Here is a 19,553-nt window from a genome sequence, read left to right on the forward strand (position 1 = left end):
GGGCGGTTCCCGAGACACGTGTCATCAGAGATTACTTAGACAGAAAAGAACAACCTAAACTTCAGAAGCTCATAAGTACTGAAAGGATTAAGATTTTTTAATAGAAGTAATTTACAAATCTGTTTAACTTTCTGGAGCCAGTTGATATATTAAAAAAAAGTTTTTTCCTGGATAACCCCTTTAAGTCAGGGAGTATAGATTGGGCCCAGAAGCTCCATATGTGACAAGTGCTTGCTGGTAAAGTTGACAACTTATGTCAGTGGCTCTGATAGAAAATTATTTCAATAGTGCCTGTTAAATCCTGTAGATATAGTCAGTAGTGACTGCAGTCCCTCTGTCCCTATTTTGCCCCTGCCCTTCTGCCTTTAAGCCACTAAAGAGTAGCATAGTACAGAAGTATTGCAGTGTATTGTACAAACTCACTTTTTCAAGTCCCTTAGGTGAACTAAAACTTAAAGTTGAAAATGCAATATAAAGAAAAAAAAAACACTTAAACTTTTACCCCTTCACCCATGACAGCACCCCTGGAAGAGAGCAATTCTCACCATTGGACAGGAAAATTGGGAAGATAAAAAGGAACACTCTTTTCCACATGCTTAGTTTGTTTTCTTTCAACGAATAGGATTTCCCAGTGGGATGCTGTCCCTTGAAGATCTGGAAGATCCTTCTCCCTATGCAGCTGCAGGTCCCCCAGTGGTTCTTGCCCCGTGGGGCTCTGTGGTGATATAGGTCCATTTCGGAAGCAACCTGGAATTTTGTGCAGGCATCCCCCATGAAGCTTTCTTATGTTACTAACTCCCTTTGGCAGTTGGGCAGCTCAGGAGTGGTTCCTCTCTGATGGTATATTTAGGGAGTTGGAGACGGTGGGTTACACGCTAGAGGTTTTGGTCAGTTGCATCCCTTTCGGCAAGGGCATATGCTAATTTTAAAAACCTCTGGGAGTGGATAAGTAGCATCCTGGTGAGCTTTAAGCATCCAATGTCTTTCGATCTCTTCAGGAGCTCTGAGGCAATACCCACAGCAAGAAGGTTTAGTGAGGTACAGGCCGTGTAAGCCTTCACTCCTCACCACAATCCTCTCCATGCCACAATCCTGAAAGATAGAGTTGTCATGAGAACTTTGCCTGGATTTACTTCAAAAGTAGTGTCACAGGTTCACCAGAACTGGACATTGTACCATTTTTCTTTAACAATCCTGAGAACCCTAAAGAGGAGTCCTTGCGAGGCACTGCCTACCACCTGGGCAGAAAGGCTCAATGCTTCTCTAAACCAAATTTTTAGAGCAGCCATCTAGAGTTTTCCCCATACATTTATTAATCATTACAGACTTGATCTTAATTCTATGTCTGCCCTAGCCTCAGCTGCAAACTGTTGGAGGTGGTCCCAATTTCTTTCTAGTGTAACTCTCCTGGGGTGCTGTCATGGATAAAGGGGTAAAAGGGTCATTCATTGCTCACCAGTAAGTAGGTTTTTACAAACCCATGACAGCACCCCTCCATATTTCTCTCCCCCCAAATATGGGGAAATATATATTTCTCATTATATACTAATCCTATACCAGGATGTTTATATTCTTGCATTACTTGCAAAGAACTGAGCGTTATATCACTAACAAAAAAGGGGGCCTAGCAGAAAGGGGAAAAGCCACCACTGGTTTGTGAAATGTACATATACACCAGCAGAAGAAAACCAGTAATGAAAAATATACTTTAACACATATGTAATTCGACATACATTTCCTGTCAAGCATTTGGAGATGCTCTTCAGTGGTGCTGTCATAGGTTCATGAAAACCCATTAAAAGCAAACAAAACAGGCTTCTCCATATGTGCTTAAATGTATAGGCTACCAGATATTTAGCCTATACAGAGAACAACAGTGAAAAAAATACTTAGCAGAATTGCTATTTTTCTTGTCTTCACAAAAATGTATTCAAAAGTGATAAAAAAATAAGAGTTGGTACAACTAAAGTCTGCAACTTGTTGTGCAAAAACAAGTCCTTACACAGGTCTATTGACAGAGAAATAAGTTATTGGTCTCAGAATATGGTGATCCATAGCAGTTATTAAAAAAATATATATACAGTAGAATCTCCCAATAGAGGACACTGGGAAGAAAGAACTGTCCGCTATTGAGAGATGTCCCCTATTGGGGAAAAAAAGGATCAATCTTTTTAAATGATCGAACACTGTACTATACTCACTCCAGAGTGTAATTACCTATAAAACATGATAAAAAGCGATATTGTAGTAGAATCTCCCAGTGCCATTTAATCACCCCTTATGACCCCTGTACCATTTCATAGTGTCGGCTTCTTTTTTTTTTTTTTTTTTTAAATAATAATTCTACCCCTTTAACCCCTTAAGGACCACAGGTTTTTAGTTTTTTCCTCCTCACCTTTTTAAAAATCATAACCCTTTCAAATTTGCACCTAAAAATCCATATGATGGCTTATTTTTTGTGCCACCAATTCTACTTTGAGGTGACATCAGTAATTTTACCCAAAAAATCTACAGTGAAACGGAAAAAAAAATCATTGTGCAATGAAATTGAAGAAAAAATGCCATTTTGTAAGTTTTGGGGGCTTCCGTTTGGCAGACATTTACACACAGCGATACCACATATCTTTATTTTTATTTACATATTATAATTTTTTTTTTAACCTCTTAAGGACGCAGGGCGTGCCTGTACGCCCTGCGCCCGGTCCATAACGCGGGGTCACGCCGTGACCCCGCGTCATACCCGGTCGGTCGCGGCGGCTTATGACAGTCAGGACCCTGGGCTAATAGCGGGTGGTGTGCCGCGTGCTATTAACCCTTTAGATGCGGCGTTCAAAGTCGATCGCCGTGTTTAAAATAAAAGTAAACTCTTCCCAGCATCTCAGTCAGGCTGATCAGGACCATCACAGTGAAATTGCCTTCCTCAGTCGCGTCCGGTCAGCGATTGATTGCTCAAAGCCTGAAATCCAGGCTTGAGCAATCGACCACCGATAACACTGATCTTTGCCGTGTTAATGCACGGCAATGATCTGTGTATGAGATCGGTATGTGCAGTGTAATAGCCACTAGGGGGGGGGGGGGGGGGGGGGGGGGTCTATTACACTGCAAAAAAGTTGTTAATAAAGATCATTTAATCCCTTCCCTAATAAAAGTAAGAATCACCCCCTTTTCCCATAAAAAAAAACTGTGTAAATAAAAATAAACATATATGTGGTATCACCGCATGCAGAAGTGGCCGAACTATAAAAATACATCCTTAATTAAACCGCACAGTCAATGGCGTACACGCAAAAAAAAATTCCAAAATTGCGTATTTTTGCTCACTTTTTGATCATTAAAAAATGAATAAAAAGCGATCAAAAAGTCCGATCAATATAAAAATGGTAACAATAAAAACTTCAGATCACGGTGCAAAAAATTAGCCCTCATACCGGACCGTATGTGGAAAAATAAAAACGTTATAGGGGTCAGAAGATGACAATTTTAAATGTATAAATTTTCCTGCATGTAGTTTAGAAGTAATACAAAATCAAACCTATATATGTAGGATATCATTTTAACCGTATGGACCTGCAGAATAAAGATGTGTAATTTTTACCGGAAATGGACTGCGTAAAAATGGAAGCCCCCAAAAGTTACAAAATGGCATTTTTTTCTTCAATTTTTTCGCACAATTAATTATTTTTATTTTTTTTTGCTTCGCCGTGGATATTTTGGTTAAAGGACTAATGTTGGTGGCCCAAAAAATAATAAATAATATGTAATTTTAGGTGCAAAATTGAAAGTGTTATGATGTTTAGAAGGAGATGAGGAAAAAATGAAAACGGAAAAACCCAAAAGGGGTTAAATTGGGAAAAGGGAGTGATAAAAACTTTTATTAGGGATGGGGTTCACATTAACTTTTTTTTTTTCACACAATTTTTTAGTCCCCATAGGGCACTATTACATGCAATCCTTGGACTTCATACACTGTTCAATGCTATGCTATAGCATAGCATTGATCATTGTTATTGGTGCTCTTCTGCTCCAGCCTGCTATGGCTGACTGGAGCTTCAGAGCAACGAACGGATGGCGAGGAGGCAGGTAAGGCCCATCCTCTCAGCTGATTGGGACACTGTGGTTTTACCGCAGTGGTCCACTCACTGTTTATTTATTTATTTATTTATTTTTTCGATCAGTGATATCTGGCATTAGCCACGGGTCTCGGCAGGTATCAGCTATGACGCAGGGTCAGCTCCTGAGCCCGTGTCATAGAATGGGAGCGGGACAGATGTATATAACTGACATCAGGTGATAGCAGGTTTCACTCACAGTCTGCGAGTGCACCTTGTTGCTCGATTCATAGACTTAAAGGGGTACTCCTCCCCTAGACATCTTATCCCCTATCCAAAGGATAGGGGATAAGTTGTCAGATCGCCGGGGTCCCACTGCTGGGGACCCCGGGGATCGCTGCTGCAGCACCCCGCTATCATTACTGCGCAGAGCGAGATCGCTCTGCACGTAATGACGGGCAATACAGGGGCCGGAGCATCGTTACGTCACGGCTCCGCCCCTCGTGATGTCATGGTCCGCCCCCGTCAATACAAGTCTATGGGAGGGGGCGTGGCGGTCGTCACGCCCCCTGCCATAGACTTGCATTAAGGGGACGGGCCGTGATATCATGAGGGGCGGAGCCATGTCACGCTGCTCCGGCCCCTGTATCGCCCATCATTACGTGCAGAGCGATCTCGCTCTGTGCAGTAATGATGGCGGGGTGCCGCAGCGGCGATCCCCGGGGTCCCCAGCAGCGGGACCGTGGCGATCTAACATCTTATCCCCTATCCTTTGGAGTACCCCTTTAATGGGGGGGAGATTTATCAAAAACTGTCCAGAGAAAAAGTTGCAGAATTACCCATAGCAGCCAATCTGAACTGCTTTTATTTTTGAAAAGGCCTATGAAAAAAGAAGCGATCTGATTGGTTGCTATGTGCAACTCAGCAACTTTTCCTCTGAACAGGTTTTGATAAATCTCCCCCATTGTACAAGTACATCGTAAGTAACATAGGGTTAAAATACATTTATACATTTTAATTTACATAGTGTCCCAGACCTTTTTGGGAGGCGTTTTTTTTAAAATAAAATTCACTTTAAATGGTCACTGCCAGATACAAAAACTTTTGATATGTTGTAAAGCATGCAAAACCAGTAGGTTTTGCAATTGCTTTCATTAGAGCATTTTCTGTATTTCATACTGAAAAAGCCAGTCAAACAACTGCCCCCCCCAAAACTACAACTCCCAGCTTGTCCTCACTGACAGTAGCGGGACATAAGCTTGCAGTGGGAGGATTTTTCCTCCAGCTGTGAGCCCTGCGCTCACAGCTGTCAATCAAGGAAGTGTGTCCATGACATAGGTGATGATGCATGGACACAGCAGGACTAGTATGTGTCCAAGCAGGCAGGGGGGCAGTTGTTTGACTGGCTTTTTCAGTATGAAATACTGAAAATTTTCTAATGAGGGCAATTGCTAAACCTATTGGTTTTGCATGCTTTGCAACATATCAAAAGTTTTTGCATCTGACAGTGCCCATTTAAAGTCTATGTTGTCAGCAAAGGCTTAATATATAACCACTATTGCATTTTTATTGTGCTGCTTTTTTTTTTTCATACACATCTTGCATATATGTATTTGTATACTTTAGTATGATTGTATCTGGATTATGTGATACATTATCTGGAGCATTGTCTTGTCTGGCCTCATTACTCCCTATCAAGCTTTAGTTTTACTCTCTCTAGTCTCTCAGGCCTGATGAAGGGGATCTGCCCTTCATGTTGCTAATTTATATAAACAGCACAGTGATTATGTTGTTTTTTTTGTTTTGTTTTTTAACATGAATCAATAAAATACTGAACCTGGCATTATCACATAAATGTGTGCTGACTCTCAACAGTATATGTGAATATTGTAATTTGGAGGTGGACTATGGCAGCCTGTCATCCTTACAAGATGTCATTGGAGTTGGGATGCCAGAACACTTAACATGACTTGTGTGTTCTCAGGTGTGGATACCGTGGAGGATATATGGAGGTGTTAAACCTGCATCCTGACATTAAAGCACAGCTGGTGAAGCTGCTGTCTGTGCGCCTGTGTCCTCCTGTGTCTGGCCAGGCAGCCATGGATGTTGTTGTGAACCCTCCTCAGCCTCATGAGGAGTCTTACCAGCAGTTTATCCAGGTATGTTTTGTATAGATAACAATTACCTGCACAGCCTAGATACTAAGTGATGTATGTGTCAGCCAGTCTTGTGGATAGTGAAGTCCTTTGATTATGTGATCTCTTTGCAGGAGAAGGAAGCTGTTCTCTCCACCCTGGCTTACAAGGCTAAGCTTACAGAAGAATTGTTTAACCAGGTTCCTGGCATTCAATGCAACCCTTTACAGGGTGCCATGTATGCCTTTCCCCGGATCTTTATCCCTCCCAGGGCTGTAGAAATGGCTGAGGTCAGTGTGAAATAATGTGCCATTCTTTGCTTTTTCATCTTGTAAAATTCAGATGGATAAATGGTTGCAACTGGTTCTGTCAGTGTCCTACAGCAATGAGCAAAGCAACACCTGTTTGTTATAGTGAGAATTTGCACAGACGTGAATCCCCTTTTCATTCTTGATGCTGGTGGTTCATTCCCATGCACCTCTGTCTCATGCAGCACCTGACTAAATTAAAGGAGTTGTCTGGGAAAAGGAATATTTTTATTTTTAATTTTGCTGAGGAGCATGTTAAACTCACCAACCCTAATCTCTGGTGTAATTTCTCCTGATCCTAACTCGTCACCACTACTTCCTGGTTCCTGTTGATGTGTGGTCTCACCAGGAACTATCTGCTAAGCCAATCACAGTCTGCAACAGTGTCCCACCTCTGTCAGTGATTGGCTGAGCAGGCAGTTCCTGCTAAGATATGCATCAACAGGAACCAGAAAGTAATTGTGATCAGCAGGGACCAGGAGATGTCAGACTGGGCAATTGGGCTCTCCCCGGGAACGGAGTGTGTCGAGCCACACACGAAGCGGCAGCTGACACTCCCCCTCCGTGTATCTCTATAGAAGAGCCTTTCGGCTATCTTCATCTCTCCCATAGAGATACATAGAGAGGGCATGTTGACATTGTCCATTCCTTGGGGGTCCCAGCAGTCAGATCCCCCCCCCCCCCCGTGAACAAAAACTAATCCACTATCTTTTGGATAAGGTAAAAGTTTTTAAGTAAAAAGTAAGTAAAAGTAAAAAGTTTTTTTGCATGATACTCCTTTAATTTTAATACTTTTATTCTTTGCTTTACAAGGCAACAGAGGGCATCTTTGTTTGTTTGTTTTAAAGAATGACTTAATATGTCCTCAGAAATTACATATGGCCCCTGACATGTTTTACTGCATGCGGTTACTGGAGGAGACCGGGATCTGTGTTGTTCCTGGAAGCGGATTTGGACAACAAGAGGGGACTTATCACTTTAGGTAATTTTTTTCTTTTACTGTCAGCATTTTTCTTATGCAAAGAAAAGTTGTCATTTGTAAAAGGTGTTTTGAATTTCTAATTTGTACACTCATCTAATGGCTGTTAAACACTCTCAGGATCCTCTGGCGGCAGAGGCGTATGGTAGGCCTTTTATGACTCCTGTAGAATGGTAAGAATTGATGTCTTAACATATCATGTTGGCCACTGGAGACACCAGCATAATTCAGCTTTATACGGTTTATAATAGTTACCTTACACATATTAGGCTTGTCTGTGGATACCTGCCATAGATGTTACACCCCTAGAGCAGACTTTTTGAGTCTTATGTGGAGTTGCACTTTTGTCCATTTTTTTTTTTTTTTTTTTTTGCTTTTTTTGTTTTGTTTGGGGGAAGGACGGAGGTGGTGACTTAGTTGTCTTCAGTCCTGTCAACTCCAGTACCCTTGGATATGCTGCCATGCATGTTTGGCATTCTTCCAGAAGAGGAATGGATGCACCATATCAGTAATTTCCTACAGGAAATGCTATTTCTAGCCCATAAAAGCAATCTCCCTTTGTTGGTTGGTGCCATGTCCTCCTCCTTAATCTATATGTAAGTCACTAGTAATTTCTGTAATACCATTTGAACATTTATGGGGGGATTTTTATAATTTTTTATTTTTATTTTTTTGTAAATTCTTGAAAATTTTTATACAAAATTTTTTTTCAATAAGTACTGTGCTTGAATTCAAAAGACCTTTCAATTTTGCAGTTGTAGTTCATTTATCAAATTAGACAATATAAAATTGTCTTGAGTTTTTGTGCAATTACATTTTTGGGAAATCTTATTCCGCCCAGACCACACTTTGAATCTTTTTAATAAATTTGGGGTAAGTACACATTGTGTTTTCTGGAAACGAAAATTAACTTCATTTACACAGCACAGACAATGATAAGTTTCCCCTTTACTATTTAGCAATAGGGTCTGGGAAAGTTTGAGAAGGTATTGGGAGCACAGTGCAATTCATCCCTGATGCAATATACTGTTCTCACGTTCCATTCTACTCTGGATCCTTTTGTTTTCCCATATCCTTAACTAATTGCTGTTTCCTTGAGTATACCACTTACCGTATATACTAGAGTATAAGCCGACCCGAATAGAAGCCGAGGCCCCTACTTTCACCCCAAAATCCCAGGAAAAGTTATTGACTCGAGTATAAGCCTATTTTTGGTTGGCTCATTTTTGCGCCGTATGCGCTTTTCCCCCGGACCTAAAACAGTGGTCAACCACGGTTTGAGGTCCGGTCGGAAAAGCGCATACGGCGCAAAAATTAGCCGATCTAACCGAACGTTTCACTCCGGCAGGCTCATTGAAATGAATGACACACGGGAGCGCGAGGGCATACGGGAGCGCGAGGTTTTAGCTCCCCCCTGCCGTATGCGCTCCCGTATGGGAGAAAACGTAGTGTGAACCCAGCCTTAGAAAGGAAAAAAAAGATGACAGCAATGGAAAATTCTGAGGAGGAAATAGAGGAGAATTAGGAGGAGGAAGGAACTAAAGCAATGCTCAGTAAAATATTTGAGGGGGATAGAAATAACAAATGAAGCAATAAAGGTTGTTAAAAACCAGATAGGGGAAGTAAGACAGGACACCGTGATATTAAGACAGGGTTTCCAGAAAATTAGGGAAAGGCTGAACCAGATAGGGGAAGTAAGACAGAACACCGTGATATTAAGACAGGATTTCCAGAAAATTAGGGAAAGGCTGAATGAGGTAGAAGGGATAGAGCATAAGACAGATGAGTTAGAAAGGTGGGTAAATTGTCAGGAATGTGCCAGAAACTGATTACCAAAGTAAGGGATCTATAGGATAGAGGAAGACTATGAAATGTAAGAATAGTTGGGATCCCAGAAAAACTAGAAGGTGAAGATTGTCGAGGGCTTGTTAAAAACTGGATATTGAAAAATTTTGATGGACATGGTCTATCAGATTTTTTTGAAGTAGAGAGGGCACACAGGGTTCCGTCAAAACCCCCCTTACCAGGGGCCCATCTGAGAACGATTCTTGTTAGGTTGCTATCGGTGACAGACATGTAATTTTGAGGGCAGCTAGACGGGCAGACAGAGAAATCAATGGTAACAAAATAATGCTTTATGCAGACTACTCGAGGGCAACACAGCAGGAGAGGTTAACTTTTATACATGTTTAAAGAGGCTAAGAGAAGCAAATATCAGGTATTAATTATTATTTCCGGCCAAACTCAGGGGGATATATAAAGATAAGTCGTGTTTTTTGCCTCAGTAGAGGAAGTAAATGAGTGGCTGGGAAAGGAAGGGATCAGGTATAATGTAATAAATTAATTTCCCCTGTGAACATATAATTTAATTCATTGATGTATTTTAAGGGGAAAAATGGATAAGCTGGCTGACCGGGTGGGGGGCTCGAGAAAATGTTTTTAGGCAATGCCAAAGGAGGGGGGGGGATGTTAGAAGGTTTTTTTTTTTTTCCTCTCTCTCTCAAAATACTTGAATGAGGGTATTGATCTGGAATGTAAGGCGGCTGGCGGATAGGGTGAGACGCACGGCAGTCTACAAAAAAATTGATAAACATCTACCAGGTATTATTTGTCTATTAGAGACACACTTGACAATCGGAGGGATTTCAGCGGACTACAGGAACCAGGCAAGGCTGTCCCCCCACATCTTGGCAATAAGGATTAGAAATATGAAGATGGTAGAGGGGTTTGGGTGTCGGGCGACAGAGGACAGACAGAGGACAGAATATTACTTTTTGCAGAACATAGAGGAAATAGAGGAATTTGGGAATAAATCGGGATTGATTATAAATAAAACAGTATTAATGCCACTAGATAAACAAATGTCTCATGAGAGACTCAAGATAATAAGAGATGGAGTAACATTTAAGTATTTAGGTATAAATTTGGGAAGGCAAGTTCTAAAGTATCTCGAATTAAATGTTTGACCCATTTTGAGAAAGGTAAAAGCAAAAAAAAAATCTGGATAGGTTTAACACTTAGTATGGCGGACAGGTTTCGCCTACTAAAGATGTAAATCCTGCCCCAGATATTGTTCGTGCTGACCAATAGCCCAGTATTGGTTAGGAGAAAGAATTATTAAAGAAATTGAAGCTATGGAAAGAGAACTAGTTTGGAAAGGGGAAAAAAACAAGAATGAAATTAAGTTATTTAAGTAGAGGAGTGAAAAATGGAGGACTAGCTATACTATATAGCGGCACTAGCTATACTATATAGCGGCACAGCAGAGGTACGTAAAGAAATGGAAAGAAACTGATTCCTTTGCTAACGTGGTAAAAGAAAAAAAGGTGTGTGAAGGTATTGGAGAATTCCTAGAGTTAAAGTTGGGCTGAAAGGAGCCTCTAGGGGAAATGGTGGATAAAGTAAGGGAGCAAATGAAAAAAGTAATGAAGGTGAAAGCTTCACTTGAATGCACAAGATTATTTAATAACACAAGATTTAAAGAATTAGGGGGGCGATTCTGGGGTAAATACAATTTAAAATTTTGTAGCGCAATTTTTTGAAGGGGAGAAACTCAGATCATTTGAGGACCTGAATGCACAATATAAAATTCCTAATATGATGTCACGCCCCCTCCCGTAGGCTTACATTGAGGGGCGGAGCGTGACCTCACACGCCGCCCGCCCTGTAGTCGCCGGTAATCAGTCCCAGAGCGAACACGCTCCGGGGACTGATTACAAACGGGGTGCCGCGTGCATGATCCCGGGGGTCCCCGTGCATGATCTCGGGGGTCCCCAGCGGCGGGACGCCCGCAATCAGGCATCTTATCCCCTATCCTTTGGATAGGGGATAAGATGTTTAAGCACCGGAGAACCCCTTAAGGGAGGCAGTAAAAAATACAGAGAAGAGAGGAATTGAGAATTCATGACTGTCTGATAATGAAAGTTTTAAGGGAAGGCACGGATAAAAAAAATCTCTAAGATGTATAAAATAATAGTGGATGTTAAAAATAAGGGAGAAAGGCACTTTAGTATAAAGTAATGGGAAAAGGATATAGGACAAGTAACAGAAAAGGAAGACTGGAAGATCTGGGAAGAGAACCTGATCATTATTAAAAATAGTTCACGTAGCATTACACAATTTTTTATAACACATAGGATATATTATACGCCACAGCTTTTGGGAAAAATGGATAAACTTAAAAAATAGAAGTGCCCAAGATGTGAGAGTGAAGGAATGGGGTCCTTCCATGTGTCCTATGAGTTAGGGCTGGGCGGTATGGCCAAATATGTGTATTGCGGTATTTTTGTAACTTATGGCGGTTCCACGGCATATTCCCCCACCAAGAATAAAATGTATTTATTAGCCCAGCACTGCGCTGTCTCCATCGGGGTGCTACTCACGTCACCCACAAGCGCTGCCCTCCTCGTCCTCCTGTTTGTTGCGGGCCGCCGGCACTGACACTCTATAAGCTGTATCCCTATGCCCGGGCTGCAAAAGGTAAACAAAAATAAACTTTAACGCATGTTCCTACGTTGGCCTTACGCTCTTCCTGGGGATGTGAATGTCGGACAGTCGTCAGCCTATCACCGGCCGCAGCGATGTTCCGCCTCGGCCGGTTATAGGCTGAGCCCACTGTCATGGAAGAAGCCGGCTTCTTACATGACAGTGCGCTCAATCTATCACCGGCCGAGGCGGAACATCACTGCAGCCGGTGATAGGCTGACGGCTTTCCGACGTTTCATTCCCTAGGAAGCTGGTCCGGACTGACAGGGAAGGGGAGTTTAAAGTTTATTTTGTTTACCTTTTGCAGCCCGGGCATAGGGATACAGTGGTCTTCAACCTGCAGACCTCCAGATGTTGCAAAACTACAACTGTTGTCCGGGCATGCTGTGAGTTGTAGTTTTTTTCAACATCTGGAGGTTGAAGACCACTGATATACAGTGTCAGCGCCGGCAGCCACAACAAACAGGGGGACAAGGAGGGCAGCGCTTGCGGGTGACGTGAGTAGTACCCCGATGGGGACAGCGCAGTGCTGGGCTAATAATTGAAGGGGGGGGGGCAGAACAGCGCTCGTGGGTCACATATGATTAGTTCCCTGATGTGGGAAGCGCAGCGCTGGGCTGACAAATCATTCCTGAGGGGGAGGGGCCAAACCGGTATTGCGGTTAAAATTCATATTGTGCAGCACAAAAATTTCGGTATTCGGTATGAACCGATATGCCGCCCAGCCCTACTATGAGTGTCCTGCGCTTAAGGAATTCTGGTTGAAGGTGGTAAGGATGATGGAAGGAAGGCTAGAGTTGGAGGAGGTAGATAAATTGATAACTTGGTTATTAGGGGGAGGAAGAACGGAAGGAAGAAGGATGCATAAGATCCGAAGAGGGAAAGTGCAATTTGTAACTAGACTATTGGTGGCAAGAAAATGGATGTCTAAAGAAGTCCCAAACATTGATGAATTTAATGTTACAGTATGCAAGATGGTGAATTTTAAGTTTTGTTGGACAGCCAAGGTCGGATGCTTGTCTAAATTCCATGCAATTTGGGATAGGTGGAGCTAATACGACTGTCTTATTTTGTTTGTTCTGTTTTGTATGGTTACATGGTGGTCTAATTAGGGATGGCATGTGGGTGGGGGAGAAGAGGAGAGGCATTATCGAATTGGTAAAAAGAGTATGCGGGTGATGTGGGTTGAACAGGGCTTGAGAAATGTACCGGGGGGAGAATAAAAAAAAACCTTTTTGTAACATTGATAGCAGGGAAAGAAAATGGAAATGTAGTTTTATAAAGAATGTATGATGTTGTTGAAGGAAAAAAATAACTCCCAGCAAGCATACCATCAGAGTAAGCAAGAAAGGAAATTCCAGATTATCAGCAAGAAACTCCATTACATCCCTTCAGAAGACAGCAACGACAGGACACTCCCACACCGCATGCAGAAAAGTACCAACTTTCAAAGAGCATCGGAAACAGAAATCAGACTGAGAAACACCTATGCGTTTAAGCTTAGCAGGGGTATAATACAACCTCACAACAAATCTAGATTGTATCAGCATATCTTGACTACTGACCACAGTAGCATAATAGGAACATTCAACCTCCTTCCATTGAATGTCAGACAAATCCGGGATGTCAGCCACCCATTTATGGAAGGCTAGGTCCCAGTATCTGGAGGAGCCCATAAGCTTGAGTAAGGGATTTAAGAAGGTCCGTAGTGCCTAGGAGAGGCCCCACCTCAGATAAAACAGGGGTAAACATCAGGGAGCTAAACTGTGCTTGAACTGCATGCCTGAGCTGGAGATATCTAAAGAAGGCATAGCCAGGGATGCCATAGTGTTCCTTCATATCTGAAAAGGACAAGAAAACTCCCTCCTCCCCAAACAAGTGAATCACAAATTTGACACAATGAGGACCCTAAAAACTGGCCTCCTGTTAACCATGTAAGTGAGGTAAATGTACATTCCCCCACAAAGGCGCCCTAGGAGAAATCAGCGGTTGTGGAAATTTGCTTGACACCACAGACCACACTTTAGCAATAGTCTGAAGAGGGAAAGGAAAAGGAGAGTGATGTATAAAGTATTGTAGAAAGTATTAGTGAGAGATTCATAGGATACCATAATCTCACCAGCCAGGGAAGTCGCAGAGTTTGACAGATCCAGGTTGATCCACTACGCTGCATAGACCAGTTGGGAAGCAAGAAAATAATTATAAATGTCAGGGGCCACTAAGCCACCATGCCTTTTAGAAGCCTGGAGAAGAGCCTGACAGAGTCTGGGAGACTTCCCCTGTCAATAAAAGGATCCCAGAGCACCACACAATGTATTAACCCCTTAACGACGCAGGACGTAAATGAACGTCCTGTGAGCTGGTACTTGACGCAGCAGGATGTACATTTACGTCCTATGCATAACCGTGAGCATCGCTCCGATGGCAGCCAGGGACCCGCCCGTAATGGCGGATGTCTGCCATTAACCCCTCAGATGCAGTGATCATTACAGATCACGGCATCTGCAGCATTTCGGTACTTTGAATGGATGATTGGATCGCCCGCAGTGCTGCCGCGGAGATCAGATCGTCCAGCATGGCAGCCGGAGGTCCCCTCACCTGCCTCTGCTGCCTTCCACAGGTCATCTGCTCTGGTCTGCAATCGAGCAGACCAGAGCAGAAGATGACCAATAATACTGATTAGTGCTATGTCCTATGCATAGCACTGAACAGTATTAGCAATCAAATGATTGTTATAAATAGTCCCCTACGGGGACTATTAAAGTGTAAAATAAAAGTAAAAAAATTTGAAAAACCTCCTCCCCCAATAAAAACATACATTTTCCAATTTTCCCTATTTCACCCCCAAAAAGTGTAAAAAAATATATATATATATATATATATTTTATATACATATTTGCTAACGCCGCGTGCGTAAATATCCCAACTATTAAAATAAAATGTTAATGATACCGTACAGTGAATGGCGTGAACGTAAAAAAAAAATCCAAATGAGCTGCTTTTTTATAACATTTTATTCTGAAAAAAATGTATAAAAGTATTAATAGTTTTTATATAAGCAAATATGATATCAATAAAAAGTACAGACAAAAAATTAGCCCTCATACCGCCGCTTATACGGAAAAATGAAAAAGTTATAGGTCTTCAAAATAGGGGGATTTTAAACTTAATAATTTGGTTAAAGGGGTACTACCGTGGAAAACTTTATTATTATTATTATTTTTTAAATCAACTGGTTCCAGAAAGTTACACAGATTTGTAAATCACTTCTATTAAAAAATCTTAATCCTTCCAGTACTTTTTAGGGGCTGTGTACTAAAGAGAAATCCAAAAAGAAATGCATTTCCTGTGATGTCCTGACCACAGTGCTCTCTTCTGACCTCTGCTGTCCATTTGGGGAACTGGAGAAAATCCCCATAGCAAACATATGCTTCTCTGGACAGTTCCTAAAATGGACAGCAGAGGTCAGCAGAGAGCACTGTGGTCAGGACATCACAGGAAATGCATTTCTTTTTGGATTTCTCTTTAGTATACAGCCCCTAAAAAGTACTGGAAGGATTAAGATTTTTTAATAGAAGTGATTTACGGGGGGCTTGGTTTGCATGGCCGACTGAGAGGACGTGTGAGCGCCGAGCTCCTGCCATTCTGAATCCCCATCCTTCAAATATCTCTGCCATCCTGCCTTTTTGAGACTCCAGTCCCTCTTGGCATGACCTCCACCATCCTGGGGTCTCCTGCAGTGCCCCCATTGTGAAGATTGGAGGAGTTTGTGGAGCGCATCGAGGCCTGTGGTGTGCTAGGCCGCGGGGCTTGGGACCCTCCGTGACCTGTCCTGCCTGGTTCCCCCTCTGCAGTGCTCCTGGGGGGGACTGAAGACGTCCCTACCTGCTCCGGGGCTTCACCGCGGCGGCTCCTGGTGTCCGGTCCCGGCGGAGGTAGCTGGTGGGGTCGGGGATCTGGCCCGCCGCGATCTCCGGACTTCATCCTGCGAGGCCCTCCTCGACTTCCGGTCCGGATCGTGCCTGGCGGAGAAGGGGATCCTGTGCGGAGGAGCGACAGCGGCTGGCCCTGTATCTCCTGCGGTCTCCGGTGGAGTGAGCGGTGCGGAGGCGCGTGGTGGCGTGGCCGCGCCGCTGTCGGAGCTGCGGGGGCTCCGCTGGAGTCCCTGCGCACTTTGTGAGTACAGCTCTGTGCTGGGGGGGAGCGGGACAGTCTGCCGCCTCTGGAGTGCAGGAGGAGAGACTTCCTAGGCGCTTGTGCTGCTAAACCTGCAGGGGGCCCTGATATACTGTGGGGAATGCTGGTGCTACCCCACTGGTGCTACCCCAATGCCACCCCCCCCCCGGCCACTCTCTCATACTTTATATTGGAGCTGCCTTATAAGTGGTTGGGGGTGCTGCCTGGACCCCCTTCCTTGTTGCTGGACTGATACCCCTGCTCCTGTATCTTCTGTGCTTCCCCCCCTCCCCCGCTGGTGGCATTACCTGGTTAGTGAACTGCAGCTGGGTTGGTGGCCTATCCGGTTGGAGACAGCTCTGTGGCGCCTGCTATACCATATTGTGTGTTCTTACTATTACATTGACTGGACTTTGCCATGGGTCGGAGAAATAAAGAAGCAACAGGTCCCTCACAGCAGGGGGCCAGTGGGTCTTCCTCATCTGGGAATAAGTTGATACTACAGCAGGAGGTGGCGGCAAAGTTAGAGAAATTTGCCCTGAGACGACAATCCCCTGATTCACCTGCCCGCAAGGAGGCCCCTCTTCCCATGGTGGACATGGACCCTCTGTAGGACTATGATGCTTTCATGCAGGCTTCTGTTGTGGAATCACATGTATCGTTGCCCAGTACCCCTCCTGATTTGTCTGGTGCGATGGCTGCTGCCCCGGCTGTACCTGCAGCTGAACCTACTCTGGGTGCAGTTTTTGCGGAAATACAAAGGTGTAATTCTACCCTCTCCCAACTGACTGCTCAGGTGGGCACTGTGCAGTCTGCTATCTCTTTAATACGCCATGATTTGCAAAAAGTGACGGAGCGCACCTCTTCTGTGGAGGGGCGAGTTAGTGATGTGGAGGACACTGTGGTTCCTTTAGTCCGGGACTCTACTAGACACAGTCAGGACATAGCCATGCTCAAAGCTAAAGCAGATGATCTGTAAAATCGTCTGCGTCTAAATAATGTGCAGATAATAGGACTGCCTGAAAAGTTTGAGGTTAGTTTACCTACGGAGTACATGGAAAGCTGGCTTAAGAAGGTGTTTGGAGCTGATAACCTGACCCCTCTCTTTGCTGTAGAGAGGGCCCATCGAGTTCCCATGAGACCATTTCCTCCTGGTGGTCCGCCCAGATCTATGCTAGTAAAACTTCTACATTATCGTGACAGGGACCTGGTACTTAAACTGGCTAGAGAGAAGCAGCCGGTAACCGTGGACTACCATGTCATTTCCTTCTTTCCGGATTTCTCAGCGGAGGTGCAGAAGAAACGCGTCTCCTTTATGGATGTTAAAAAGAAACAGCGCTCCCTGGATTTACAATATTCTATGCTATACCCTGCAAGGCTGAGGGTGGTTGCTCTGGGGACCACTCATTTTTTTGAGGGAGTGGATGCTGCGGTCCGATGGCTGGACACGCATGAAGCTCAATTGTGCCGAAGGGCCCGGAGAGGCTCACCGGAGCCTGCTCCGGACTGAACCTATACTGTACTAGCTGACATGAAACTTGTGTAGACTGCTGATAATGGTTGTTTTTGTTCCTTGGACTGCCACTCTCCGCCGGGGGGTGGGTGCTGCTGGTGGGGTGGGGGGGGGGGGGGGGGGATTTGTTTGCTTTATACTCCATACTGCCTGGCAATACTTGTTTTCATCTTGTGGGGATGGGGGGAAGGTCCGTTAAGTTGGGATGTATTGACATGGGTTCAGAAGAGATATTTTAACTTATGACTATTTGCAGGAGTGCTCTAGCTGTATGTTAATGCTTGGCTGTCTGTCTGACTGGTTGCAATGTGCACTCACCTTGGTCCACGTATCCTGGTATGTTTACTGGTTATGTCTGAAGTGTGATAGTGGCCGGTGTGGGCATGTTTGCGCTCCTAGATGCCGTGAGCTGCGGCGCTTAGTGTGGCTGTGTTGGTGTGCTGGTTCTGGGTGTTGGTTTGCTGATATGTTTGTTTGTTTGGTTTTCTGTCTCTCCTTCCGCTACTGTTTGCTCTACAAGAATGCTCCCTATGAGAGTGTGCCTGTACCCAATGAGTGTGTTTATTGCTTTTTGGTATGTTACTTACTCCTGGATGAATGATGGCAGCCTTTAATTTTATAGGATGGAATGTTAGGGGGTTGGGTGATGTGACAAAACGATATGCTGTTTTTAATGCGGTGAGACATTTTCAGCCAGCTGTATTATGTCTTACTAAGACTCCTTTGACGGGAGACACCACTGCGGTTCTTCATAGAGCCTGGGTGGGTCACTCGTTCCATTTTACATTCTCTTCTCATGCTAGAGGGGTCAGTATATTGATCCATAAATCTATCCCGTTTAGTGTTCTCTCCTGTAGCATTGACCTGGAGGGTAGATTTGTTTGCCTGCTGGCGGAGATGTCTCGCCGTATGGTTATAATTGTGGGTGTGTACATCCCTCCCCCTTATAGCAGTGGAGTCATGCATAGTGTTCTTTCTGTATCTGTGGCGACTTCAACCAGGTCCTAGATGCTTCTGTGGATAGGTTCTGGGGATCGCAGCCCCCCCCCCCCCCCCTCCCTCTAGGTCGACTGGACTTGCTAACATACTGTCTGAGGTTGACCTATTTGATCTGTGGCGCTGTCGCAATCCTTCTGATCTGCAGTACTCTTGTTATTCTGTTACGCATGGGACCCTTTCTAGAATTGACTTGGCGATAGGTGACGGGGACATGGCTAGGATGGTTAGGAATATAGAATATTTGGCTAGAGGACTCTCGGATCATTCCCCCATCAGGCTCATGCTTGACTTTACTGACTGTGCTGGAGGGGTGCGCCCCCTGTGAAGACTGAACCTGTTCTGGTTACAGGTATTGACTACAGTGGAAATTATTTCTGCTGAACTTCGGGACTTTCTTGCCGTGAATGTGGGTTCGGCTTCGGTCTCTGCGGTGTGGGACTCCCTAATAAAGGCTTATCTACGAGGATTATTCATACGTAACATTAGTATACATAAATCATTCACTAGGGAAAGGGCGAGAAGTTGAGACTGGCGGTGGTTGGAGCTGAGAATGCGTATGTCTCGGCCCCCTCCCTGGGGACTGAGGATATCTGGTTGAGGGCCCAGGGTGACTTTAAAACGTACTTGGAGGAGACAGCTGAAAAGGAGCGCTTTTTTGTTAAGCAACGATATTTTCACTGTGGTGAAAGTACTGGTAAACTGTTGGCCTCCATTGCCAGGGCACAGCAGGGGATATCATTTATTAGTTGCCTAAGAGACGAGCAAGGACGTGAGGTTACTGACGAGGAGGGAATTATGAGGGTGATGTTGGCTTTCTATAGGGACGTGTATTCCTCTAGGTCCTCCTGCACTGGGGGGGCGTTGGAGGAGTATGTGCGTGGGGCTAGGCTGCCATCCCTTACTCTGGAG

General features: G+C 44.1%; 1 protein-coding gene across 2 annotated transcripts in view; it reads left to right on the forward strand.

Annotated features, from left to right (window-relative positions):
* The window catches only part of GPT2 (glutamic--pyruvic transaminase 2), a 107,047-nt gene that overhangs the window by 72,404 nt on the left and 15,090 nt on the right, over nucleotides 1–19,553 (forward strand). The window contains exons 8-10 of one of the 2 annotated variants that reach the window (XM_056525715.1): nucleotides 6,034–6,208; nucleotides 6,319–6,474; nucleotides 7,362–7,474. In XM_056525715.1, coding sequence (XP_056381690.1) covers nucleotides 6,034–6,208; nucleotides 6,319–6,474; nucleotides 7,362–7,474 — 444 coding nt within the window. Of the gene's footprint in view, nucleotides 1–6,033; nucleotides 6,209–6,318; nucleotides 6,475–7,305; nucleotides 7,475–19,553 lie in introns of those variants that run through there. The other variant, XM_056525716.1, reaches the window with a different exon arrangement.

The sequence above is a fragment of the Hyla sarda genome, chromosome 6 (genome assembly GCF_029499605.1).
Source record: "Hyla sarda isolate aHylSar1 chromosome 6, aHylSar1.hap1, whole genome shotgun sequence".
In the NCBI taxonomy this organism is placed as follows: domain Eukaryota; kingdom Metazoa; phylum Chordata; class Amphibia; order Anura; family Hylidae; genus Hyla; species Hyla sarda.